At 37.5% G+C, this 20,733-nt stretch overlaps 1 protein-coding gene across 2 annotated transcripts in view; it reads right to left on the bottom strand.

Annotated features, from left to right (window-relative positions):
• Window positions 1–20,733, bottom strand: part of kif6 (kinesin family member 6) — a 95,967-nt gene that overhangs the window by 51,275 nt on the left and 23,959 nt on the right. For both annotated transcript variants that reach the window (XM_083544615.1, XM_083544614.1), the window contains exons 7-12: window positions 17,472–17,678; window positions 15,757–15,900; window positions 14,976–15,062; window positions 10,018–10,121; window positions 4,543–4,648; window positions 1,231–1,381 (exon numbers count right to left, since the gene is read on the bottom strand). In XM_083544615.1, the coding sequence (XP_083400741.1) occupies window positions 1,231–1,381; window positions 4,543–4,648; window positions 10,018–10,121; window positions 14,976–15,062; window positions 15,757–15,900; window positions 17,472–17,678 (799 nt within the window). The remainder of the gene's footprint in view (window positions 1–1,230; window positions 1,382–4,542; window positions 4,649–10,017; window positions 10,122–14,975; window positions 15,063–15,756; window positions 15,901–17,471; window positions 17,679–20,733) is intronic.

Here is a 20,733-nt window from a genome sequence, read left to right on the forward strand (position 1 = left end):
TGAACTTCGGATTACCTCTCTCCATCCAAAAGACACAAATCTGAAATGTCAGCACGATAACCTGCTGTTTACTTTGGAGATAAACTTGCACCAATAGACGATCGGGTCACCGTCTGAATTTTCCACGTACCAAGGCAGACGTAATGACATGGGCCCAGGCGGTTGACGTGCTAATTTCCCCCCAAACCCCAAATATGTGAAATTTCACCCTTAAACAAGCAAAATTATAGTTAACTAGGTATAAGAACTTTCAACAGGAAGGAGATGTAATGTTGGAATTGTATGTCGCCCTGATTATTTACACATAAATCATACATTATATTTCATAATCATGGTTTAAAATCATGAAACTGTTTCCTATATTCCATTCATTATTCTCTCATGAAATACAGATATCCTATAGTGCTTTTTGAGGTCTTGCAGAAGGAGCATGGTTTGGCCAGTTTACAGCAGCGTAAGAAAGCCATTTCAGGGGGAAATTTTTTAGCTTGAAATTGTTCAAAATATTTACTATCGTCACCTAGACCCTGTCAGAACCCCACTCATTTATAAAGCTCATAGCAAACCAGTAATCTGGCATTCAAGACACCCTTAGACACAACAGATGAATCTGCCAAATTCTTCAATTTGTCCCTCTTGGGGAAACACAAACATTCAAGGTAGCTAGAATGATCCAAATGAGCATGGGGAACTCTTTTTCTGAAACGGTGACCTCGTATTTTGTTAACACTCAAATGTAACTACTGTCTGATGAGCTGCTCTGTTATTCTTTGCATTTGTTATTCTGGCATGGTTTAGGTCCACATGTTCTTCTAGACTCAAAGGTCACTGCAAATCTGTAGAAACTTCTGAGTGATCACAGTAATATCCTGATAGAAGTGGTCTGTTCCAGGATGACTCTGGCCCTGGAATCACTGAATCATTTCAAGTGTATGAAAATGTTCCAAAGCTAGATCTCACCTGTGAAGCAAGATCTTAAACACCAGTTTACGCTGACTAAGGGAATATTGTTTGGAAGAGTTTTGTTTATACTTCCTTTACAGTCCTAGAAACTTGCAGGCGTATACAACATTTAAAATGTGAAGCTTTTCTGGAAACTTGTGCCCTAACACTTTAACCAGAACAAGAAATGTGTGTATATTCACTTTTCTTGCAAATGATTCGCATAAACTAGCATTATTTGTACTCAAAACATGCTCAACAGCATTATAGAATTTAAATGAAGGATACTGATCTCATTGTCACGCTGGGTTAGCATGTCCTTTAGTTTGAGCAGCTCTCTGTTAGCTGGGCTGTCTGGCATGTCTGTGATGCTTGATGTTGTAACAGGATTGATATCACCAGCTTCATTCTGAGTGCTCCTTTTCCCCAAAAGCATCACCTACACACAACAAATCACCTGTTAGCTTTATGTTACGTGTTATGTTTTATGATTTTTGATAAAAAGAAAAATACAGCATACGTATGCATGAAGACGTTAAATGAAAAGCAAAATAGCTACAATGCAAGCTTATCAGTAGTAAATAAGATGCCATGTGAATGTCAAATGGGGAATAGTTTATTCGAGCAAGGTTGAACACTTGAAGCTGATTGGTCGTTAATTGTGCATTATTTTCATATAACAGCACAGCATGGGACAGCAGCACCACCTGTAACAGGAACGGTTTATATTAATGCCAAATTACAGATAATAATGAATAAAAAGATATGGATTAAGAAACTACATTTTTATTTAACAAAGAAAACATTAGTTATTGTAGAGAAGTGTAATTTATATAACATTTATGGCAGAAATCTTAATTGTAAGGGGTCTGGAAGACAAAGATTGCCAGATTAGGGATGTCTTCAGGGCAGAGGAGTTTATCTGGTTGCCCAGGAAAATTATATAGAGAAAGAGAGAGAGAGACCTGGTAATGTCTGTTTAGTGCAGTTATACTGTAGCACTCTGTGAGTAAATGTATAGCACAGATATATGTGATGTATGTATAGCACAGAACTCAGACAGTCTGCATCATTTAATCCAGACATCATTATGCATGCACTGTCAATTATTAATAAATTCAGCATTATTATTGTTGGCAGACTGCTGTACGCCAAATAACCCTCCAGAAGAAGTTATATAAAAACAATGTGCTTCAGGTGGGTGGTATAATTTTGTATAAAAGCACAGTCTGACATGTAATAGTCATGTTTTATTCTACATGCAATACATACACCGACTAGGCATAACTTTATGGCCACAATCAGGAATAATATTTTGACCACCTGCCTAATATTATGTTGGTCTCCCTTCTGCTGCTAAAACAGTCCTGACCCATCGAGCATAATAGCATTAACTTCTTTAACAGTTTGAGCTGCAGGAACTCGCCTGTTGGACTGGATCACACGAGTCATCCTTCGCTCCTCACGTGCATCGTTGTGCCTTGACCCATGACCCTGTTGCGGATTCATCACCGTTCCCTTCCTTGGACCACTTTTAATAGATACTGACCACCGCATACTGGGAACATCCCATAAGAGCTGCAGTTTTGGAGATGCTTTGATGCTCATCTAGTAATCACAATTTGGCCTTTTTTTCAAACTCGCTTACATCCTTATGCTTGCCTATTTTTCCTGCTTAAAGAACAAAATGTTCACTTGCTGCCTAATATATCTCACCCACTAACAGGTGGCAAAAGCTAGTCAACAGTTTCTTGTTTGGAACCGTTCAGTAAACTATAAACCTTCAACCATATAAAAAAGAAATTAATCCGGTCCACCTTTGATTATAGATTATACTCCATTATTATATTACATTCTATAAAGTAAGCTGTATAGGATGCAATATAAGCAAATACCATTCTGAATACCACATAATTGTATAGACATAAATATATAATTAATTATAATAGTTCTGTACTAAGCCAACCTTAAGCTAATGTGCATTGTGGGTGACCTAAGAAAATGCAAAAGCTCAAAAGCTAGTAACAAGTAAACATTACCATGCTAAAACAAACAGTCATGAAACAGCACATGAAACAAATATTAAAAAGTAACATTTATGAAAAAAATTTTTTTTTTTGCTTAGGAAAGTAGGTTTTTGTCTGGGGCAGTATAAAATCATACTCTAAATAATATTTCACTACTAATATATTTAACTAGCTCCTTAAAAAAAGCCTAAAAAGCTAAAAAAGGGGGAAATATTATGCTTAGAGTATGTTAATAAATTGTCGTTAAGTAAAGAAATTCATTTCATTTATACATCTCATTACTTAATTGCACTACAAAATAACTTACAGCCCTCACTGCAAGTCTGGACAAAAAAATGCAATGCACAGAGTGAATTCCTAATCATGGCTAGCGGATGTGCCAAATCCCTCACGTCTTTAAACATGTGTAACAAGGGCTTATCATAAAAAAATAAATAAAAGAATAAAAAGAGAGCAATAAAAGCTTTTGTATAATAACTAGCCTTGGCCGCGACAGGGGATATATAAACACCAATAATTTCAACTTAGATGATCCATTTTTAGTGTTAATTAAAAAAGGAACCTGCTCAGTTCAATGCTTTGCTCATGGTCTGTAGTGAAAGCAGACATGTTTAATTTAAACTCTTTAAGGGACACTGTGGTCAGGGAAATGCAGACTAGAGCCAACCAGAGTGTTAATTATAGTCTCAGAGGGTGTGCAAACATGCAGCTCAACCTGCCAGCCAATGAACACTGAATAGTGTTTGTAAGAGTGCATTATGTGAACGGTTTTTCACAGGAGAAATGTTCCTGTTTTTGGCTCTGAGAGGAAAAGTAGCAGGTAGCAAATCATAGTGCTGAGAAGGTGCAGCCGTGGGGTGAATTGAAACTTGAAGACAGAACAGAACAGATCAGAACGTAAAAAACAGACTACCATCAGACGAGAAACTCTGAGTCAGATCTCAATGTAGATGTTTTAAAGAACTACAGGCATCTGAACTACAGGCATCCTGACCTCAAGAATGTTATTCAAATTCTTCACTATTGTGAAACCTGAGGGGATAATCTGCTAATCATTACTGCAATTCTGGATTTTTAGCTTACTCAGAGTTCTGCTTTGAGTTAAGATGTTTCAAATACTTAACTCCTCCCTTCTAATTGGTCAAGTAAACAATACACAAGTGCTAGAATGTGAAGTGCGGTTTTCTGCCTAAAACTGGACATTTAGTGGTTTTTACAGCGGAAAAGGAATCCAGTGCAGCTGTAAGGGCTTATTTTGTCATAGAGAAATGGCTAATGGTCTGGGGATGAAGTTATTTACTACATATGTACTGTATTTTCAGACTGTGTACTATTTCTAGTAGTGACTGTACTATTAAGAACAATCACCAGAACATGGCAACGCTGGAAATTCAATCTAATGAAAAAATGTGTCTTCATGTTTTCAACTTCTGCTGAGGACATTAGCATTCCTCATTAAACGAACACCACTTTTAATATTTTTGGAAAATACGACATTTACATTCAGCTACAAAAGTGAAAGATAGACCAATAACCAAACAGCAAAATATGAAAAAATGGAACGAAGGCATACCTTTAAGAAAGAAAAGCTGTGTCGGATTTTTCTCATATCTGCTCCGAGATCCAAAGTGGCTTCAGGGTCAGAGTCATCAAGAAACACCTTGAGTTGGTCTTCAGTCCTATAGCATAGAAATGTCCATAAAAAGTTACTACTCACAAAATTATTAAAATCTTTTCTAAATATGGTCAGATATTTATATCCTAGATGGGACATTTGGTCCACACCAACATATAAAAACAAGTTACTCAAAGGCAAACACATGTCTACTCTATGCACTCAGTACAAACACTTGTGGTTTTGGTGTTTGATTTATCACTATGTCGATCGAGTATCAGCCCAAACCCCTGTCACGAAAAGGGCTATAAAACAAATACACAAAACAAAAGACTGCACGCTCCTTCTTCCTACCCTTTTAACACATAAGTTTAATCAGGCGGCACAAATGTTTAGCTCTGTGCTACAAAATGTTTCATTTCAGCTTTGTGTAAAAGCAAAACTATTTACTCTAGCATGATCATGGCTTTCCACTGAGATGACCTGTTGATAAACTACTGTGAATGAAGGACCCTCCACACAATAGGGTTCTGTGGCCTGGACAGAGCCACTGAAATCAAAGATGGCTGAGAGGCCAGACTGCTCCATACACAGACACGAACGAGCTCTCTCCAGATTTCCACTTCAGCATGTCTCATGTCAATAGGAACGAAGTTTACACAAATGAAAACTTTAAACAAAAGCCCGTGCTTGGATTTCAAACTCCTGGAAGTCATCAAGTTCGTTCGGCTGGAATCCGAATCCAATCCATCTTCACACAGGGTGTTGGAGAGAATAGTGGCTGACTTCTGTGCCTATAGACGTGTCCATTTTAAAGTATTCTAAATATTCAGAATAGTGTACAGCACGACTGTGAAACATTTAAGAAAGCCCTTATTTTCTGGACCACCATTTTTCTGCTTCAGCAATCCTGTATGCTTGGACACTTGACAGCACCACCTCATAAAGAAAATATCCATCATGACCATCATCAAATTGATCTGCTCCTGGCAGACTCAAGTATGGTCAGGAGGATAAGTTAATGTGTAGTGTGATGGGGAAATCAGGCTATCATCAGGAAACCTTAAAATCAATGTACAGTCACAGGTAAAGACATCAGAGCGCTAAAAAGGCAGGAGGCAAGCATTTCTGAAGCCCACATGTTCCCTAACTCATGCCAGCACTTCTACCAGTCCAAGGAGTGGGAAGAATGTAATGGGGAATCAAGACGTTTGAGGGCGGGTTCCTGGCCAACCTAAGCACGCAACATAGGCTGTTTTTTCACAGTTAATTCTAGACACTGTATGTGTAGAAATCTAATCCTACTTTTTAAATGCTGACACAAAACTGCAGTGGCAAAACAAGCTATGAAATTATGACATAACAAACTAAAAGTCTTACCTAAAGCAATAGTGGGTCAGTTCATCATTCATACTTTTTTCCCCAAAATTTACTACACCCCAGTCCGCCTCACCTCACCTACATTAGTACATGACTTACTAACTACTATCTACTACTAACAACCTTGTGTCTTTATGAGCACAAATCTCCACAAGCGCACTCCAAAATCTAGTGGAACATCTTCCAAGAGTGGAGAAGTGGGGAATTATAAGAGCAAATTGGGACTAAATGTGGAATGCAATGCTCAAAAAGCACATACCAAACTTATAACCAGGTGTCCGCAAACATTCAGCAATATAGTCTATTTGGATCTATGCTAGGCCCAACAGAGCAAAATGTTCTCCAGATCTGTTTGACAGATTATCACAATTCTGTGGAAAATATCCGCCTTTAATTGTTCACTTTAAATATTTCTTCTAAATTAAAGACCCTTTTTTAATAATTTTATTCCCATCTTTGAAATCATGGACATTTCCTTTTGTACTTATCACTTGGAGGATTTTCATTCATATGTCCCATTAGCATAATAAGAGGATATATTTGTCAACATTATTACCTTAAGCTTACTTTAAATAGAAGAAATACTAATCTGTAAACTTTGACTTGGTTAGGTAGAGTGTATAAAATCTTAATAGAAGAAATCTTAAAAATGTTGTTTTATGGTTTATGGTTTTATGGTCATTTCACAGCACACCAGCATGAATCTGACACGTAAAAAAATCATAATAAAAAAGCAATTTGGACATTTGTTCTACACCAAATTCAACAGCTGATGCCTAAAACATATATATATATATATATATATATATATATATATATATATATATATATACAGTACAGACCAAAAGTTTGTGGTGTGTCCAAAAGTTTATATATATTATATATACAGTACAGACCAAAAGTTTGGACACATCTGCTCATTCAAAGAGTTTTCTTTATTTTCATGACTATGAAAATTGTAGAGTCACACTGAAGGCATCAAAACTATGAATTAACACATGTGGAATTATATACATAACAAAAAAGTGAACTGAAAATATGTCATATTGTAGGTTCTTCAAAGTAGGCATCAAGAGAATGCCAAGAGTGTGCAAAGCAGTAATCTAAGCAAAAGGTGGCTACTTTTTTGTTTTATATATATATATATAATTCCACATGCGTTAATTCATAGTTTTGATGACTCTACAATTTCAGAGTAGAGAATATGCAAAATGACAAATAAAGAAAACTCTTTGAATGAGAAGGTGTGTCCAAACTTTTTGGTCTATATATATATATATATATATATATATATATATATATATATATATATATATATATATATATATACACACAAAAACATTTATACATTGTCCTAAATGTGTCCATGTGCTAGTATAGGGTGACATAAAGTGAAACTGTGCCGTGGTAGTCCAGAGTTAAAGTGACAGAGGGGAAAAGTGAGATGGAGAGAGAAGTCTAGGTACTAGTTGCTGGGTGTCTCCTGGTTTAGACACGAATGGCCTGTGGGAAGAAGTGGGAAGAGCTCAAGGAGCTAGGTGCAGATGGTACACCTGTGATGTGAACACCTTGGTATCAGAAACCGTCCAATCTCTCCACTGGGGTCGAATTGATCTTTAGCGGTTAGTATGACCACTCCTGCTTTGTGCTTAAATCCACTATCAAGACGTTCAGGAGAAGATTGTACTTCTGGCACCATCTCCAGGTTTTTAATCTGTTTTATCATTGTTGGAGATCCGGCCCACCACAACACTGTCGTCAGCAAACTTGATGGTGGTGTTGGAAGTGGCCACACAGTCATGTCAGTACAGTGAGAACAGCAGAAGGCTCAGAACACAACCTTAAGAAGCTCCAGTGCTGAGGGTGAGGGTGAATGAGGTGTGTTGCCCACCCGTACGGCTTGTGGCCTAACTGTCGGGAAGTTTAAGATCCACTGGAACAGGTCCCAGGACCTTCAACTTAGAGGTGAGCGTATAGGGAATTATGTTCCCTCTACCCTAAGATAAGTTGTGGCCTCAGCAGGACTCTGGAGTTGAGCGGTATCCTCGGAGGGGACCAGCAGCAGAGCTATGCCCTTAGGGGGATCAGCGGCAGAGCAATGATTGGAGCAGAGCAAAGATCAGGGGTGGAGCAATGCCCTCTGGGGAAGCCACAATGTCAGCAAGGCCCTGGGGGCCAGGGAAACAGTGCCCTTGGCGGTGATCAGTGGCAGAGCGATGCCCTCGGCAAAGACCAGTGGGGAAATGACTCCCTCGACGGGGATCAGTGGTGGAGCAAAGCTCTCTGAAGAAGGTCTGACGTTGAGTGATGCCCTCAGCTGAACTTTGGAGTGGAGCGACGCCCTCAGCGGGGCTCAGGAACAGAGAGAGACACCATCAGCATGACAGGCAAGCTGGGAGTCATTCTCTGTAATGCAGCAGGACCAGGAGGTGTACACGACGGGCTGACGGGCTGGGGAGTGTGCTTGGCAGAGCAGACCGCCTTTGGGGGTTTGGGGGACTGGGTTTTCTGTGGGGTTTCAAGCATGAGCCAAAAACCCAGCAGGGAACTGGAGCAGGGTAATGACCCCAGCGGGGATCAGGGACCGGATGGACAGCTAACCCAGTAAGTTGTCTAGAACCGATTGGACATGATAGATTGGGCATGACATGCCCTAATGTACTCTGTTCTCTGCTGCAGACTGGTGACTGCAAGGAAGGCCCAAATGCAAAACACAACTAAAGTTTAGTTAAACATAGTCTTTAATAAATTGGGTAGAGAAAAAAAAGAGGCATCTGAAATCTAATGAGCACATGCAACAGGGCAATATAGTGGAGGCAGGAACAGGGTCCAGGATCTGAACACAGGCAAACTGAGTAATACAGGCTCAGACAAAACCAAATCCACAAACAGCCTTTAGTTCAATACCAGAAAACAGGGCAGAGGCAAAACAGAATCCAAGAACAGTACAAACATCAGGAACAGAAAACGGAGCAATATAGGGTGGAGCAAAAACAAAACCATAAGACAGTCCAAATGCCCAACTGGTAACCAGGGTAGCCAGACAGTGTTAGGGTCCAGGAAATAATGGCAGCAGAAGGGCAAAAATAATCTTAGGGATATGAGGAGCCAGTGAGAGAATTTGGCAGTAAGTTAATGTCTTTGGTGTCCCTAAATACCAGGCGTTGCGGGAGAAGCGGCAAGATGGCCGCCAACTCCGAAGTTCACGAACACAAAAGTGAGAGCTGCAAGCCCGGAAGTTCCTGACAATAACAGGGTTGGGTCTTCTAGTTCCAGTAAAGTTAAAATTTCATTCTAAAGCATCCAAAGACGTCCTATACAATTGAGTGCCTCCAACTTTGTGTTAAACGTTTGGTTATGAAAAGTCAGGTGTCCCAGTACTTGTGTCCATATAGTGTATTTTAAAAAGACATTTTTGTGCTTTTCCAAAAAATTTATTTTTCGCAAATAAAAAAAAAAAACAATTATTTACAACACCAACAACAAAATTCAACAGATATAGTCTCATGATCATGATTCAATGCTATCTGCCTAAAATAACAGCAAACATGCTGCATATCCTGGAGCTGTTTTATCTCCATCCTCCTTAGCTCTTTAAAATGAACAACAGCCTTAAGCAGATTCCCTGCTGACCTGAGATGACTGCATCCAAGCACGCTGCTGCTCTGACCATTACACACATTTCCTCAGGCTCAGAATACACACACAGCAGCCGCTGGCCACATGAACCTGCTGAACTGCTGAATCTGACTTGCGGCATGTCACGGCTGCTAATTTTAATTTAAACCCACATGCTGAAAATGGGTTACTGGAAGATAGTAAGCGTTAACTGAATTAAAAATAATGTATATCAGTACAAAAGCTTTTTCACTTTGGGAAACACAGGGTCGGTTTGAATGTGGAGACCATGTACTGTTTATTTAGAGACAAAGGGCCAGAATAATAGATTTATTTTAGATATTTACAGTTTGAACTATCAAATTGTGTACTGATTAGTATAACTAAACAGAAGCTGCCTTATTCTGTGAATTATATAATTAAGTCAGTCAGTACCTCTGGATCTCTTCTTGAGTCAGCTCATCACTTCTTTGATCTCCAGTCACCATAGCTAGCTCCTCTTTTAAGCACTGGATCTCCTTCTTCAAACGAATAATCAACTGTAAAGGCAGAGAGAGCAATGATTTATGATGTGAGCTCACATAGTGTTTTCCACAACCACCATCACCTATAGCTTTCTCATTAGGAAAAGTCTTATAGGAATAAACATATAGGGAGAGATTTGTAAATTGAAAAGGTATTTTCTTAATATACTTATTTCTGTAACGATGCCCCTTAAAGTCATGTTCTCCTATGTTTCATTATAATCATGTATGATGAAAATTAAAAAAGACAGAACAGCAGATATTAAATTCACTCTAATAATTCAGGCAATGTATCAGATTGTATGTGTAAATAAGCCCTATTTAGGATTTTAATGAATCAATAGCTAAACTACAACCCGATTCCAAAAAAGTTTGGTCACTGTGCAAAATGTAAATAAAAACAGAATTTAATTATTTGCAAATCATATAAACACATTCTATTCACAACACAACATAGAAAACGTCTCAAAAACCTTTTACAAAATTTAGGATGGGGCAACATATTTCTGAAAAAAAGTTTTTACAAAATTAAACAGGTAAAGAAACACTTTGCAACTAATTGGGTTAATTGACAACATGTCAGTAAGATGATTGGGTATAAGTAGCATATCTTAGAGAGGGCAAAGCTTCACCAATTTATGAAAGACTGTGTCTACAAATTGTGGAAGAATGTCATAATAATCTTCCTCAACATAAAATTGCAAAACAGCTGAATTGCCTATAATTTCAGTACATAATATCATCAAAAGATTCTAAGAATCTGGAGAAACCTCTGTGCACAAAGGACAAGGACAAAATCTTATATTGGGTGTCATGATTCTGTAATTGAAATCTCTGCATGGGCTCATGAACACCTGCAGAAATCATTATCTGTGAACAACACAGTTTGCCTTGTTATTCACAAATTCAGGTTAAATCTCTATCATGCAAAGAAGTAGTCATATGTGAACATGATTCAGATCCTGTCCCAACTTTTTTTGACCTGTTGCAGCCTTTAAATTCAAAATGACCTTTTTTTAAAAAAAAAATGGTATATCATTTTTTTTGTTTAAACAATTGATATGGTTGTTTGCATTATTGTGAATAGAATATTTGCAAATCATTGTATTATTTTTTTATTTACATTTTAAACAGTGTCCCAACTTTTGGAATTAAGGTTGTAGATGAACACACAGTGGACGCAGTCTTTACCATGAAAACATGTAGACATAGCTTCATGTTTTTATAGACCCAAGGTGTACACAGATGTAACAAAGCTAGTGATGAATGATGGATCTCAGGAACCCTACAGTGCTACATTAACGAGAGGGAAATTCTATTTGGAAATTAACTCTAGACAAAGAAGAACTTAAAACTGTCAGTTCACTCTGAAAGGAGCTTCACATAAGTCCCAGACAGCCGTAAAAGGAAGTGCAAGCAAAGTCTTCATATGCATACTACCAGGTTATTACTAATATCCGGACAGCCTCTTTGAAACAGGTTCAAAGGTTCAGCTTAGGTATGACCTCACTACAGCTCACGGCTTGCTTTCATCATTAATATATCGCAAGAGGATCAAGCTAAGTCTACGGGGTTCCTAAGCTAGGGCTCGAGGTCATCCATCGAGACATCCTTTTTACTTTGATCATGGATGGTCATGGAAAGGAATTGTGCATCTCCTGGGCTCTGGAGATAGAACTTGATACTTTGTATGTGTTTTGGAGGCTAAACAGGGAAAAGCCCCTGCTGATAGGGAAGCTGAAATTCATTACTATAAATGGAATGGTGGACAGCATTAGTGGCGTCCGGAGACGGGGTGCTCACATATTTTCTTGTATTTACATTTTTTACCAGGTCCTTAAACGTTTCCACTTTCCCTTCGCTGTCCTACTACATCTGCATAAACACACAGTCAGACAGATGGACACAGACTGAAGCAGTGCTTTAAAGTTGATGGAGAAATTCCTTTAAGAGAAGCAACTATATGCTAGCATCCAGACAATTCTTGCCACATAGGTGAAAAAGGTTAAAGATCACACATTAAAAAAAAAAGCCTTATATCTTAATAGAAGAGGAGTATTCATTCAGAGTCGGTCTTTTAAATGAGCTAATAGACATGGACAATGGTAAAGGAATTGGCTTCCAGATTCCACTAACACAGCTGTGTGTGTGTTTCTCAGTGGTTTGAAGACATTTATGGTCACATCTCTGTGTGTCTGTCTTTGCCCGAACCCTAAAACTACATCACGGGAACCAGCGTGCATCACGCCCTGAGGGTGAAGCAAGATGAGGCACCAGGTCAACTGAGCCAGGAGTTTTTATTCTGGACTGTGAAACCGCACAGGAACCACAAGAGCAACACCAGTTCCAAGTGTCTGAAAATAAACTAGAAGCACTGGCAGAGTAAGGCAATGTGTACAACCAATGACATCAAAATCTGTACAAAAAGGACTGTGGTGGATTCTGGTTTCATAGTCTCCCTGAACAGAAATGAAATGGCCCCAAAACAATGACAAGGCTAACTTGCTTCATATGGATCTCCTAGTTTTGTATCGTAGGTTTAAAAATGGCTGATCTCATGTAAATAAATAGAAAAAAAAATTAGCTTAAAAGTAAAACAGATATAATTTATGTTTTCTGAATGTGTAAGCACTCTTTTGAATGGTAATAAATTGTTATCTAAGCTTCACTACACGTTCTTATAGTCTTAAGCTAAATAAAAAAATCCAAAAACAAGTCATTGGCTGTCTGGTCCAACAGTTCTTGTTCTTTCAAACTTTGAAGAGCAGTGATCCCCTGCTGGAAAGGATCAAGGAGGTCCAGAAACTTCTCAGTGAGCACTGATCCATGTATTGACTCCCTGAAGAGATGTAGATTTATGGCGAAAAACATCGAAAGGGAGAAGACCATGAAAAAGAGCAGATGCTCGTGTGCTTTACGTTATCATAAATAACAATGAAGAATGAAGGTCTGATAGGTGATAAAGATAAAATGAGAGAGTTAAAATCTATCATTCATATGACATCTTATAAGTTTGGGTCTGGTCTGGGTAAATTGGTCAGTATTTGCTTTTCAGCATCCCTCTTTTTAACTACTTGGTTGTTTTATGATGAGTGAGTGACTAGGTAGTAGGTTCTGAGTCAAACGGTAGCTGCGGGATATGAGCCATGCCTCCATCTCTCCCAGGCAAACACCGGTTCAATTAACCAGCAACCGCAGACTCTCTTAAAAATACCTCTCTTGGGTTTGAAACTTGGCCGCCGAGTTCTAAAAGCCAAACCAGTTGAAAAGAACTCGAAGAAAGATAGCTTAGAGCAGAGACGATTATGGGGCTATAGGTGAGAGATGTATACTTCATGTGGAAACTTTACACAAGGTCTATGAGCTGGATAACAAGCCCAATCAGCTTGGATGCAAAAATGACTGGGACTGTACATTTTCCTACCTTATCCTCCCCACAAAATGTTCCATGAGAGAAGATTTGATAGTTTTTCTCCAGTGAAAACAAATCAGGAGCGTTCGCTCATTGCGGAATGTTTACTTTCGCTCTCAATGGAGTCAACAGTCACACTCAGCAGATGATGGATGAGTTGCAGGCAGGCTGGGGAAGCCCACTCTATCCCTAAATACAGCAAGGGTTTAGAGATCAACTTCACACTAATTTGAGGAACTTGCACGAGCCAAGTGGGTTTGAAGGTATATCATGGCTGAACTCTTGGTTTTGCAAATATCTGGTTGTCTAAAAAGTACTATATATACTTAACAAGCAGCTGTTTACCTTATACACCAGCAATCGTTGCAATATAGTGGCAATATAGAGTACACCTCTCACATTTCAGCAACCATTTTAGTATATCTTTCCAAGCAATACTATAAAAATGAAACTTGGAAATATTTTTAAGTAGTCACTGTGCCAGCATAGCAGTATAGATGCCCTATTCATCATGTTCATGTTTTTGTCTGTTTGACAGGACCATACACATTTTTGTATCTTGTATGAGAGCAGTTAAAATTTGGTGCTTTGATTACAATTCTCTCATACTGACCACTGGATGTTCAACATTGCACCTCATGGCAAAGACTTTCTCAGGATTTGAGAATTAGAGTTGTTGCTTTCCACAAAGATGGCCGAGGCTATAAGAAATTCGGTAACACCCTGGAACTTAGTTACAATACAGTGGCCAGGGTCATACAGAGGTTTTCCAAGACAGGGACCACTCAGAACAGATCTTGCAAGAGTCCATCATAGAAGCTGAGTTTTGGACACAGTTTTGACATGTTCAATTAGGGTGAACTGACTTTTGTTGCCAACTATTTAGACAATAATGGCTGTATGTTGAGTTATTATTAGAGGACAGTAAATCTATACTGCTATACAAGCTGCACATTGACTACTCTAAAATATATTCAAGTTTCATTTCTATAGTATTTCTATAGTAACTTGATAAGATATACTAAAATGTTTGCTGAAATATCAGAGGAATACTCACTTTTGTGAGCTACTGCCCTGGTGAGTAATTTGCCATAATAAATGGCTTCTGTGTTCTTTTAAAATGGAATACAAATATAATACAAGCTATCGAAAACATTCAAATGTTGTTTTTCCACATATTCTCTATGTGCAAAGACTTGCAGCCGTTCCTGGTGATGACATGGCGGTATGAGGACCATGTAAGCACAGGTGTGAACAACAAGAGGACTCTATTCCAGTTCCACTCATCCACCCACTCATCTACTTTACCAGTTTCAAGATGAGTTCCAGATTTATGACTCATTTATTTGAGCGGATCTTAAGTACTGAGGAAAACATGAAAGCAAGATGCACACAGCATCTGAAATGTAAAAAAAACATGAAAAAAAACAAAAAACCCCACTGAGAAACCGACTCACCAGCGATGGGTCCAGCTCCTCATTAAGAAGAGCTTCGTTTTTAATCATGGCCACCCTCTGAGCAAAACGGCAGGTTGAGATTGACTCCTGTGATAAAGACAGAGATTGACATGTGAGACTGGATGCATTATTTCACTTTGAGTTTAGAAACAATGTATCTAATTTCACTGGCCTTTTTATCAAAGTTCTACTGTATAGGTCACATTAAACAATGATAAAACTATAATCAGCAAACATCAGGTGTTGATGAGGATGAGTTTCCCTGCTGAGTCTGGTTTCCCTCAAGATTTTCCCCTCGTTTGAGATAAACATATAGGCACTAACATATTAGTTAAAATTGTATAACCTCTTTATCTCTGTGAAACAACACTTGTACGTATATTATTACTAACTGATCTAAAGACCTGTTACAACTGTATTTGCTGCAGCAGATTTGTTTACATTAGCCTGTTATACTTAGTTCAAGACAATAGTACTATATTTTCTGCATACTTTATGTTAATTATCATATAGACCTCTATATTTATCAGTTTCTGACAACAGGCTAATGTTAAATGGATATCTTCAACTAGTGGACCAATGAAACCCATGTAGTGACACAAACACTGATTAGTCCAGCAGTTGTAAAGCTACTAAGTACTCCTAGGATGCCTTAATCCATTAACAGGCATACTTTTAAATTAGAAATAATAATTAAATAATGAATTAGAAATAGAATTAGACTCTAAAGAAATGAGCTCCAAGTCAACAAACAAATGTGTTATATGAGAAAAATCTTTACATCGACATTCTTCTTCTCCGCTGACACCATGGCGATCATGGTGGTCATGCAGTTGCCGCCCAGACTGTCTCTGAGCACAGACGTCATCATGGAGTTTCGGTAAGGAATGTGTGAGCGATTCTTCTCTGACAGAGCTGTGATAACCTGTAATAAAGCCATTAAGAAGGACATCACCATTGGTACTGTCACACCGTTAACTTGTATTAACATTCTCTGTTTGTATTAAAGGTGCTGGGCAATTTTCCCTCATAGTCTACACTGCCAAGTAAAACAAAACAAAACAAAAAAAAAGCACATTGTTGACATCTTGGTTAAATCTCACATAATGTGATTTCTGGAAGAAAAAAAGAATAGCTGTAAGTGAATTAAGACAGTTATTTTCATATCTTTTGACTGTATTGGAAACAAAGTAGATATAATAACAACACTGTTTATAAGTCTATAACATATAATATATGGACAAACGTTTGTGATCACCTGACTATTCGTATGTGATTTTTGAACATCCCGTTCTCTAATTACTCCTCATTTGCTGTTATAATAACCTCCACTACTCTGGGAAGATGTTCTATTAGATTTTGGAGGGTGCTTATGGAGCACAGAGGTGTCAGTAAATTCAGGTACTACACTGAAGGGTGCAGTCTGCATTCCGGTTCTTCCCAAAAATGTTCAATAGGGTTGAGGTCAGAGCTACAAAGCTATAAAGCAGGCCACTCACCATCTCCCATTCAAACCCATGTAAACAATATCATTATAGCGTTTGCTTGTGCACATGGACATTGTCATGCTGGAACAGGTTTGAGTTTTCTAGTTCAAGTTAAGAAAAAATGTAATGCTCTTGCCTCCAAAGACAATTCAATTTGCCTCCAGCTTTGTAGTAACAGTTTGGCAAACAGTCACATATAGCTTGAAAAATGATCTGTCCCAATACATTTGAGCATATAGTGTATTTTGTATCCCATACAAGTTTCTGAAAGTGGCCAGTACACTTTCTTTAAAAAAGATACCCTATTTACCTCTTGTAGGCTAAAGGACCATATAGCAATATATATAAATATATATAAAGGATCATATAGGAATAAATCATAAGATACACTGGTTGGTTGTGATTATAAAATGTTTTAGCAAATAAGTGACGCAACAGCAATTGAAAATCAAACAAATTAAGAATCACAAACGTGCATAACAACACCAGAAAATGAACTCAAAGCATATTAAAGCACAGTACAACATATCCCTCTTCATTTCACATACTCATTGCTACAGTGTGTGTCAGTCTGAGAAACCATGGATCTGAAATCTATAGGATCTTCAAACAGAAACGAATCTACTACTCCCTTTATTCATGCTTTTTTTCATGTAATTTTATTTGTTAACTCTGGACAGCAGTCATATAAGTATTATTCAAGAAAATTATTTCTAAATATCCTTTAAATGTACTGTATAGAAATCAGAAAAAATTCAATTCTTTGATGCTAAATTTAGATTTTCTATATTATATATATATATATATATATATATATATATATATATATATATATATATATATATATATATATATATATATATATAATATATATATATATAATATATATATATATATATATATATATATATATATATTCAAGTGACAAAATAACCTGTACAGATTTTAAACATTATAACTGACATTATCATAAAAAAAATAAAAATAAAATAAAAAACAGTCCTCTAACCTGCTCAAGGTAGTGCAGAGACAAGTTGATGTACTTGGCTTCAGTGAGAATCTGGCCCCCCACACCGGTCTTTCCCACCCTCTCAGAGCCAGCCAGGTCCACCAGGTGCAGCTTGGAGCGACGTAGCGTGGCTGATCCGGGCTCACGGCTGCACAGGTGAATCGTGAAGATGCAGTGAGAGCGTGTAGACGCCTGATTCATTGGGGTCTGAGAAACCACGGGCCAAAAACACAGACAGTGAAAATAAGAAGAAGGCAGAGATGGCAAAAGTACACACATCCTTCACTCAAGTAGAAGTACAGATAATTATGTTTTAAAAGAATTTGAAGTACTGACTACACTTTTTCTCTCAAGTAAAGTAATGAAGTTTGTGCTCTGACATGTACTAAAGTAAAAAGTAGTCATTATTACTACCTGTTTTAGTGTCACAATGGTAACTTGATCTCACATCATATTAATATATTAATATAAAATTATTTAAAATTCTGTTGACTAATGAATGTATCCAGGCTGAACATCCGCCATAGGGATCACAAGCAGAAAAAAAGATGATGATGATCAGGTGATCAGGAAGGTCTCTCTTCTCAGTCATGTTTACTTCACTGACTCCCTCTGTCTCATCCATGGTAGCCCCATACTTCTTGTTGCTCTCTGCCCTGCTTGTTTTTAGCTTTGAAAACTAGCCTACATCTGTGGTGTGTGAGAGCCAGTAAATGATACACCAGTGGTAGGTTAAAAAAGTCACTTGATGACAAGAAATAGGTTGATGGGCTGAAAACGGTGCCCAATTAAAAGAAGAAATATTGATCATGTTACCAAATAAATTAACACTAAAGTAACGAGGCTGGTTTGAAAATGTAAGAAGTAGAACGTACAGATATTTGTGTAAAAATTGTAATGAGTGAAAGTAAAAAGTCAGAAAAATAAATAGTGAAATAAAATACTGATACCAAAAAAATGTACTTAAGTACAGTCACGAAGTATTTGTACTTCATTACTTCCCACCTCTGGAGGAAGAGCAGTGTACACGATTCCTGTATTTGAGTAAAAATACAAAAATCCTGCTAGCAGAAATATAAGTATGTGCTTTGGAATGCATTCTTGCTCCACAGCAACTCTCACAGGACAACCGTGGGGTTACACATGTGGTCTCTTAACATGTTATTATAATTTGATCACTTCAAAGTGGTAAGGAACAGAAATGTTTTCTGAAATATAGTGGAGTGAAATAAATATACATTCACATGAACACATATACATGAAATGCAACCAACATTTTGGGTCTGAAGTGCAGTAAATGCAGTCAGCAGTTTTTTCAGTTGTTCTGTAGGGCTTCTGTATTAGGTTGAGAAATAAAGCTAACAAGCTGAAAGATGATCACAGATCAGAGCGAGTATAAGAAAATGTAAGATAAATCCATCTTACAATCAAATCTTTTTTGTTCTTGTTCTTTGTTCTTGCACCTGATTCATGTACCTGATAATTAGCACTTGTATATATTGTACACCTTTTTTTGCACTCTTTCTCCTACGTGTATCCTTTTTCGTGGTTGCTGTCATAATTCTCATGTTTAGCTTCAGTTTATGTTTATGTTTTATGTTAGTGTTTATTTTATGTTTTGCATATTGCAATTAAATTCATCAGCACTTACTTGCATCCACGTCCTGCCTTGTAACATATACTACTGTATACAATCTACCATTAATATACTGGTTTGCTCAAAGAAGAGAAGTTTAAAACACTTTTCATATACAGGTGTGAAAAAGGTCCACATTTAATAAAAATCTGATTTTGCTTTCGATTTTTGATTTAACAGAATATTTTAAACTGTACAACGAATAAAAATGACTTGGACAAAAATGATGGGGCCAACCTTTAAAGGTAATTACTGCAGACAAGAGATTTCTGTAGCACTCAATAAGACTTCTGCACCTGTCAACAGGTTGTGTGGTCTATTCTTCATGTGCAAACTGCTCCAGCTGTCTCAGCCTTCTAAAGACTGCATGTTTCAACTCTTTCCATTGATGTAGACAGAATTTAATTCAGGATTCATAAAAGGCAACTTCTGTATAGTCTTCTGTTTTGTTTTTAACCATTTTTAGGTGCTTTTATCTTCCTGGGTCATTATAGGACCCATGAGTGAAAACTGAAATTGAGATTTTTACACTGGACAGTACGTTTCGCTCTACAATGGCTTGGTAGTCTTGTGATTTCCTTGTGCCCTGCACAAATTCAAGACTCCCCATACCAGATGTAGCAAAGCAGCTTTAAAACATAATCAAGCCTCCTTAATGTTTCAGGTATCATGCTTCTTTTCTGTGTCTGTAAACATACAGATGATGTGCTTTGCCAAAAAGCCCAGTTTTGTCTCATTTGATCAAAAAACTCCTCCCACAAGGTTTGTGATTTGTCAGTATGCATTTTAACACATTTTATACTAAATTTGTTCAAAACTGCACCACTTTTCTAGGTGTAGCAACAAATTGGTTTATGTCAGTGTTACCACATGTAGGTACACTTTAACAACCTGTTATATTGCTTTAAGTTGTACTAGTAATGTTTATTAAATATATTTAAATGATAATCAAATGTACTTTCAATTGAACAGCAACACATAAGATTTTTTAAACACTAAGGGTCACATGATTGTGCATTGTGTAGCATTGCTGTGTCAGAGCTACTGTTTTAATCCTGAACTCAGGATACTGTCTGTAAAGAGTTCTCTCTATGTCCCTGAGTTTTTCTTTTTGTTTCACCCCCAAAAAATATGTATGATCAAGGGTCTGAAAGCATGTGTGCATCCCATACAGGTTGTATTGCAGCCTTGGACCTTGTCCTTTCTAACATGTGGACCTTGTTCTGGGTTCAACAGCTGCATTGCTGGAAGTGATTGCTGCATATTTAGTGCATTTAATTACTTTAATTTTCCATCTTTTGTCCTGCCTCGCAGTCAATTTATCAAGTAGGGCAGTGAAAGCCAAGCTGACAGGCTACCTAAAGTCAGAATCCAGCTAAATAGAAACAGAAAAGTTGGACTAGATTGTATTTTCAGTTCCACAGAGTGGAGATTGGAGAAAAGGAAGCTAAGATATTGTCTTATCGGATGACCGCGTGAGTGAAGAGTGAATGAGTGCAAGAGACAAGCAAATTTAATGAGGTGATTCAGATGAAAAAAAAAAAAAAAAAAAAAAAAAAGAAAAAAAAAAGGAAAAGAAAAACAGGACCAAGTGTGTGTTTCCTTACATGCTTCCCAGATTAGAAT

The sequence above is a fragment of the Silurus aristotelis genome (genome assembly GCF_946808225.1).
Source record: "Silurus aristotelis genome assembly, chromosome: 6".
Taxonomy (NCBI): Eukaryota; Metazoa; Chordata; class Actinopteri; order Siluriformes; family Siluridae; genus Silurus; species Silurus aristotelis.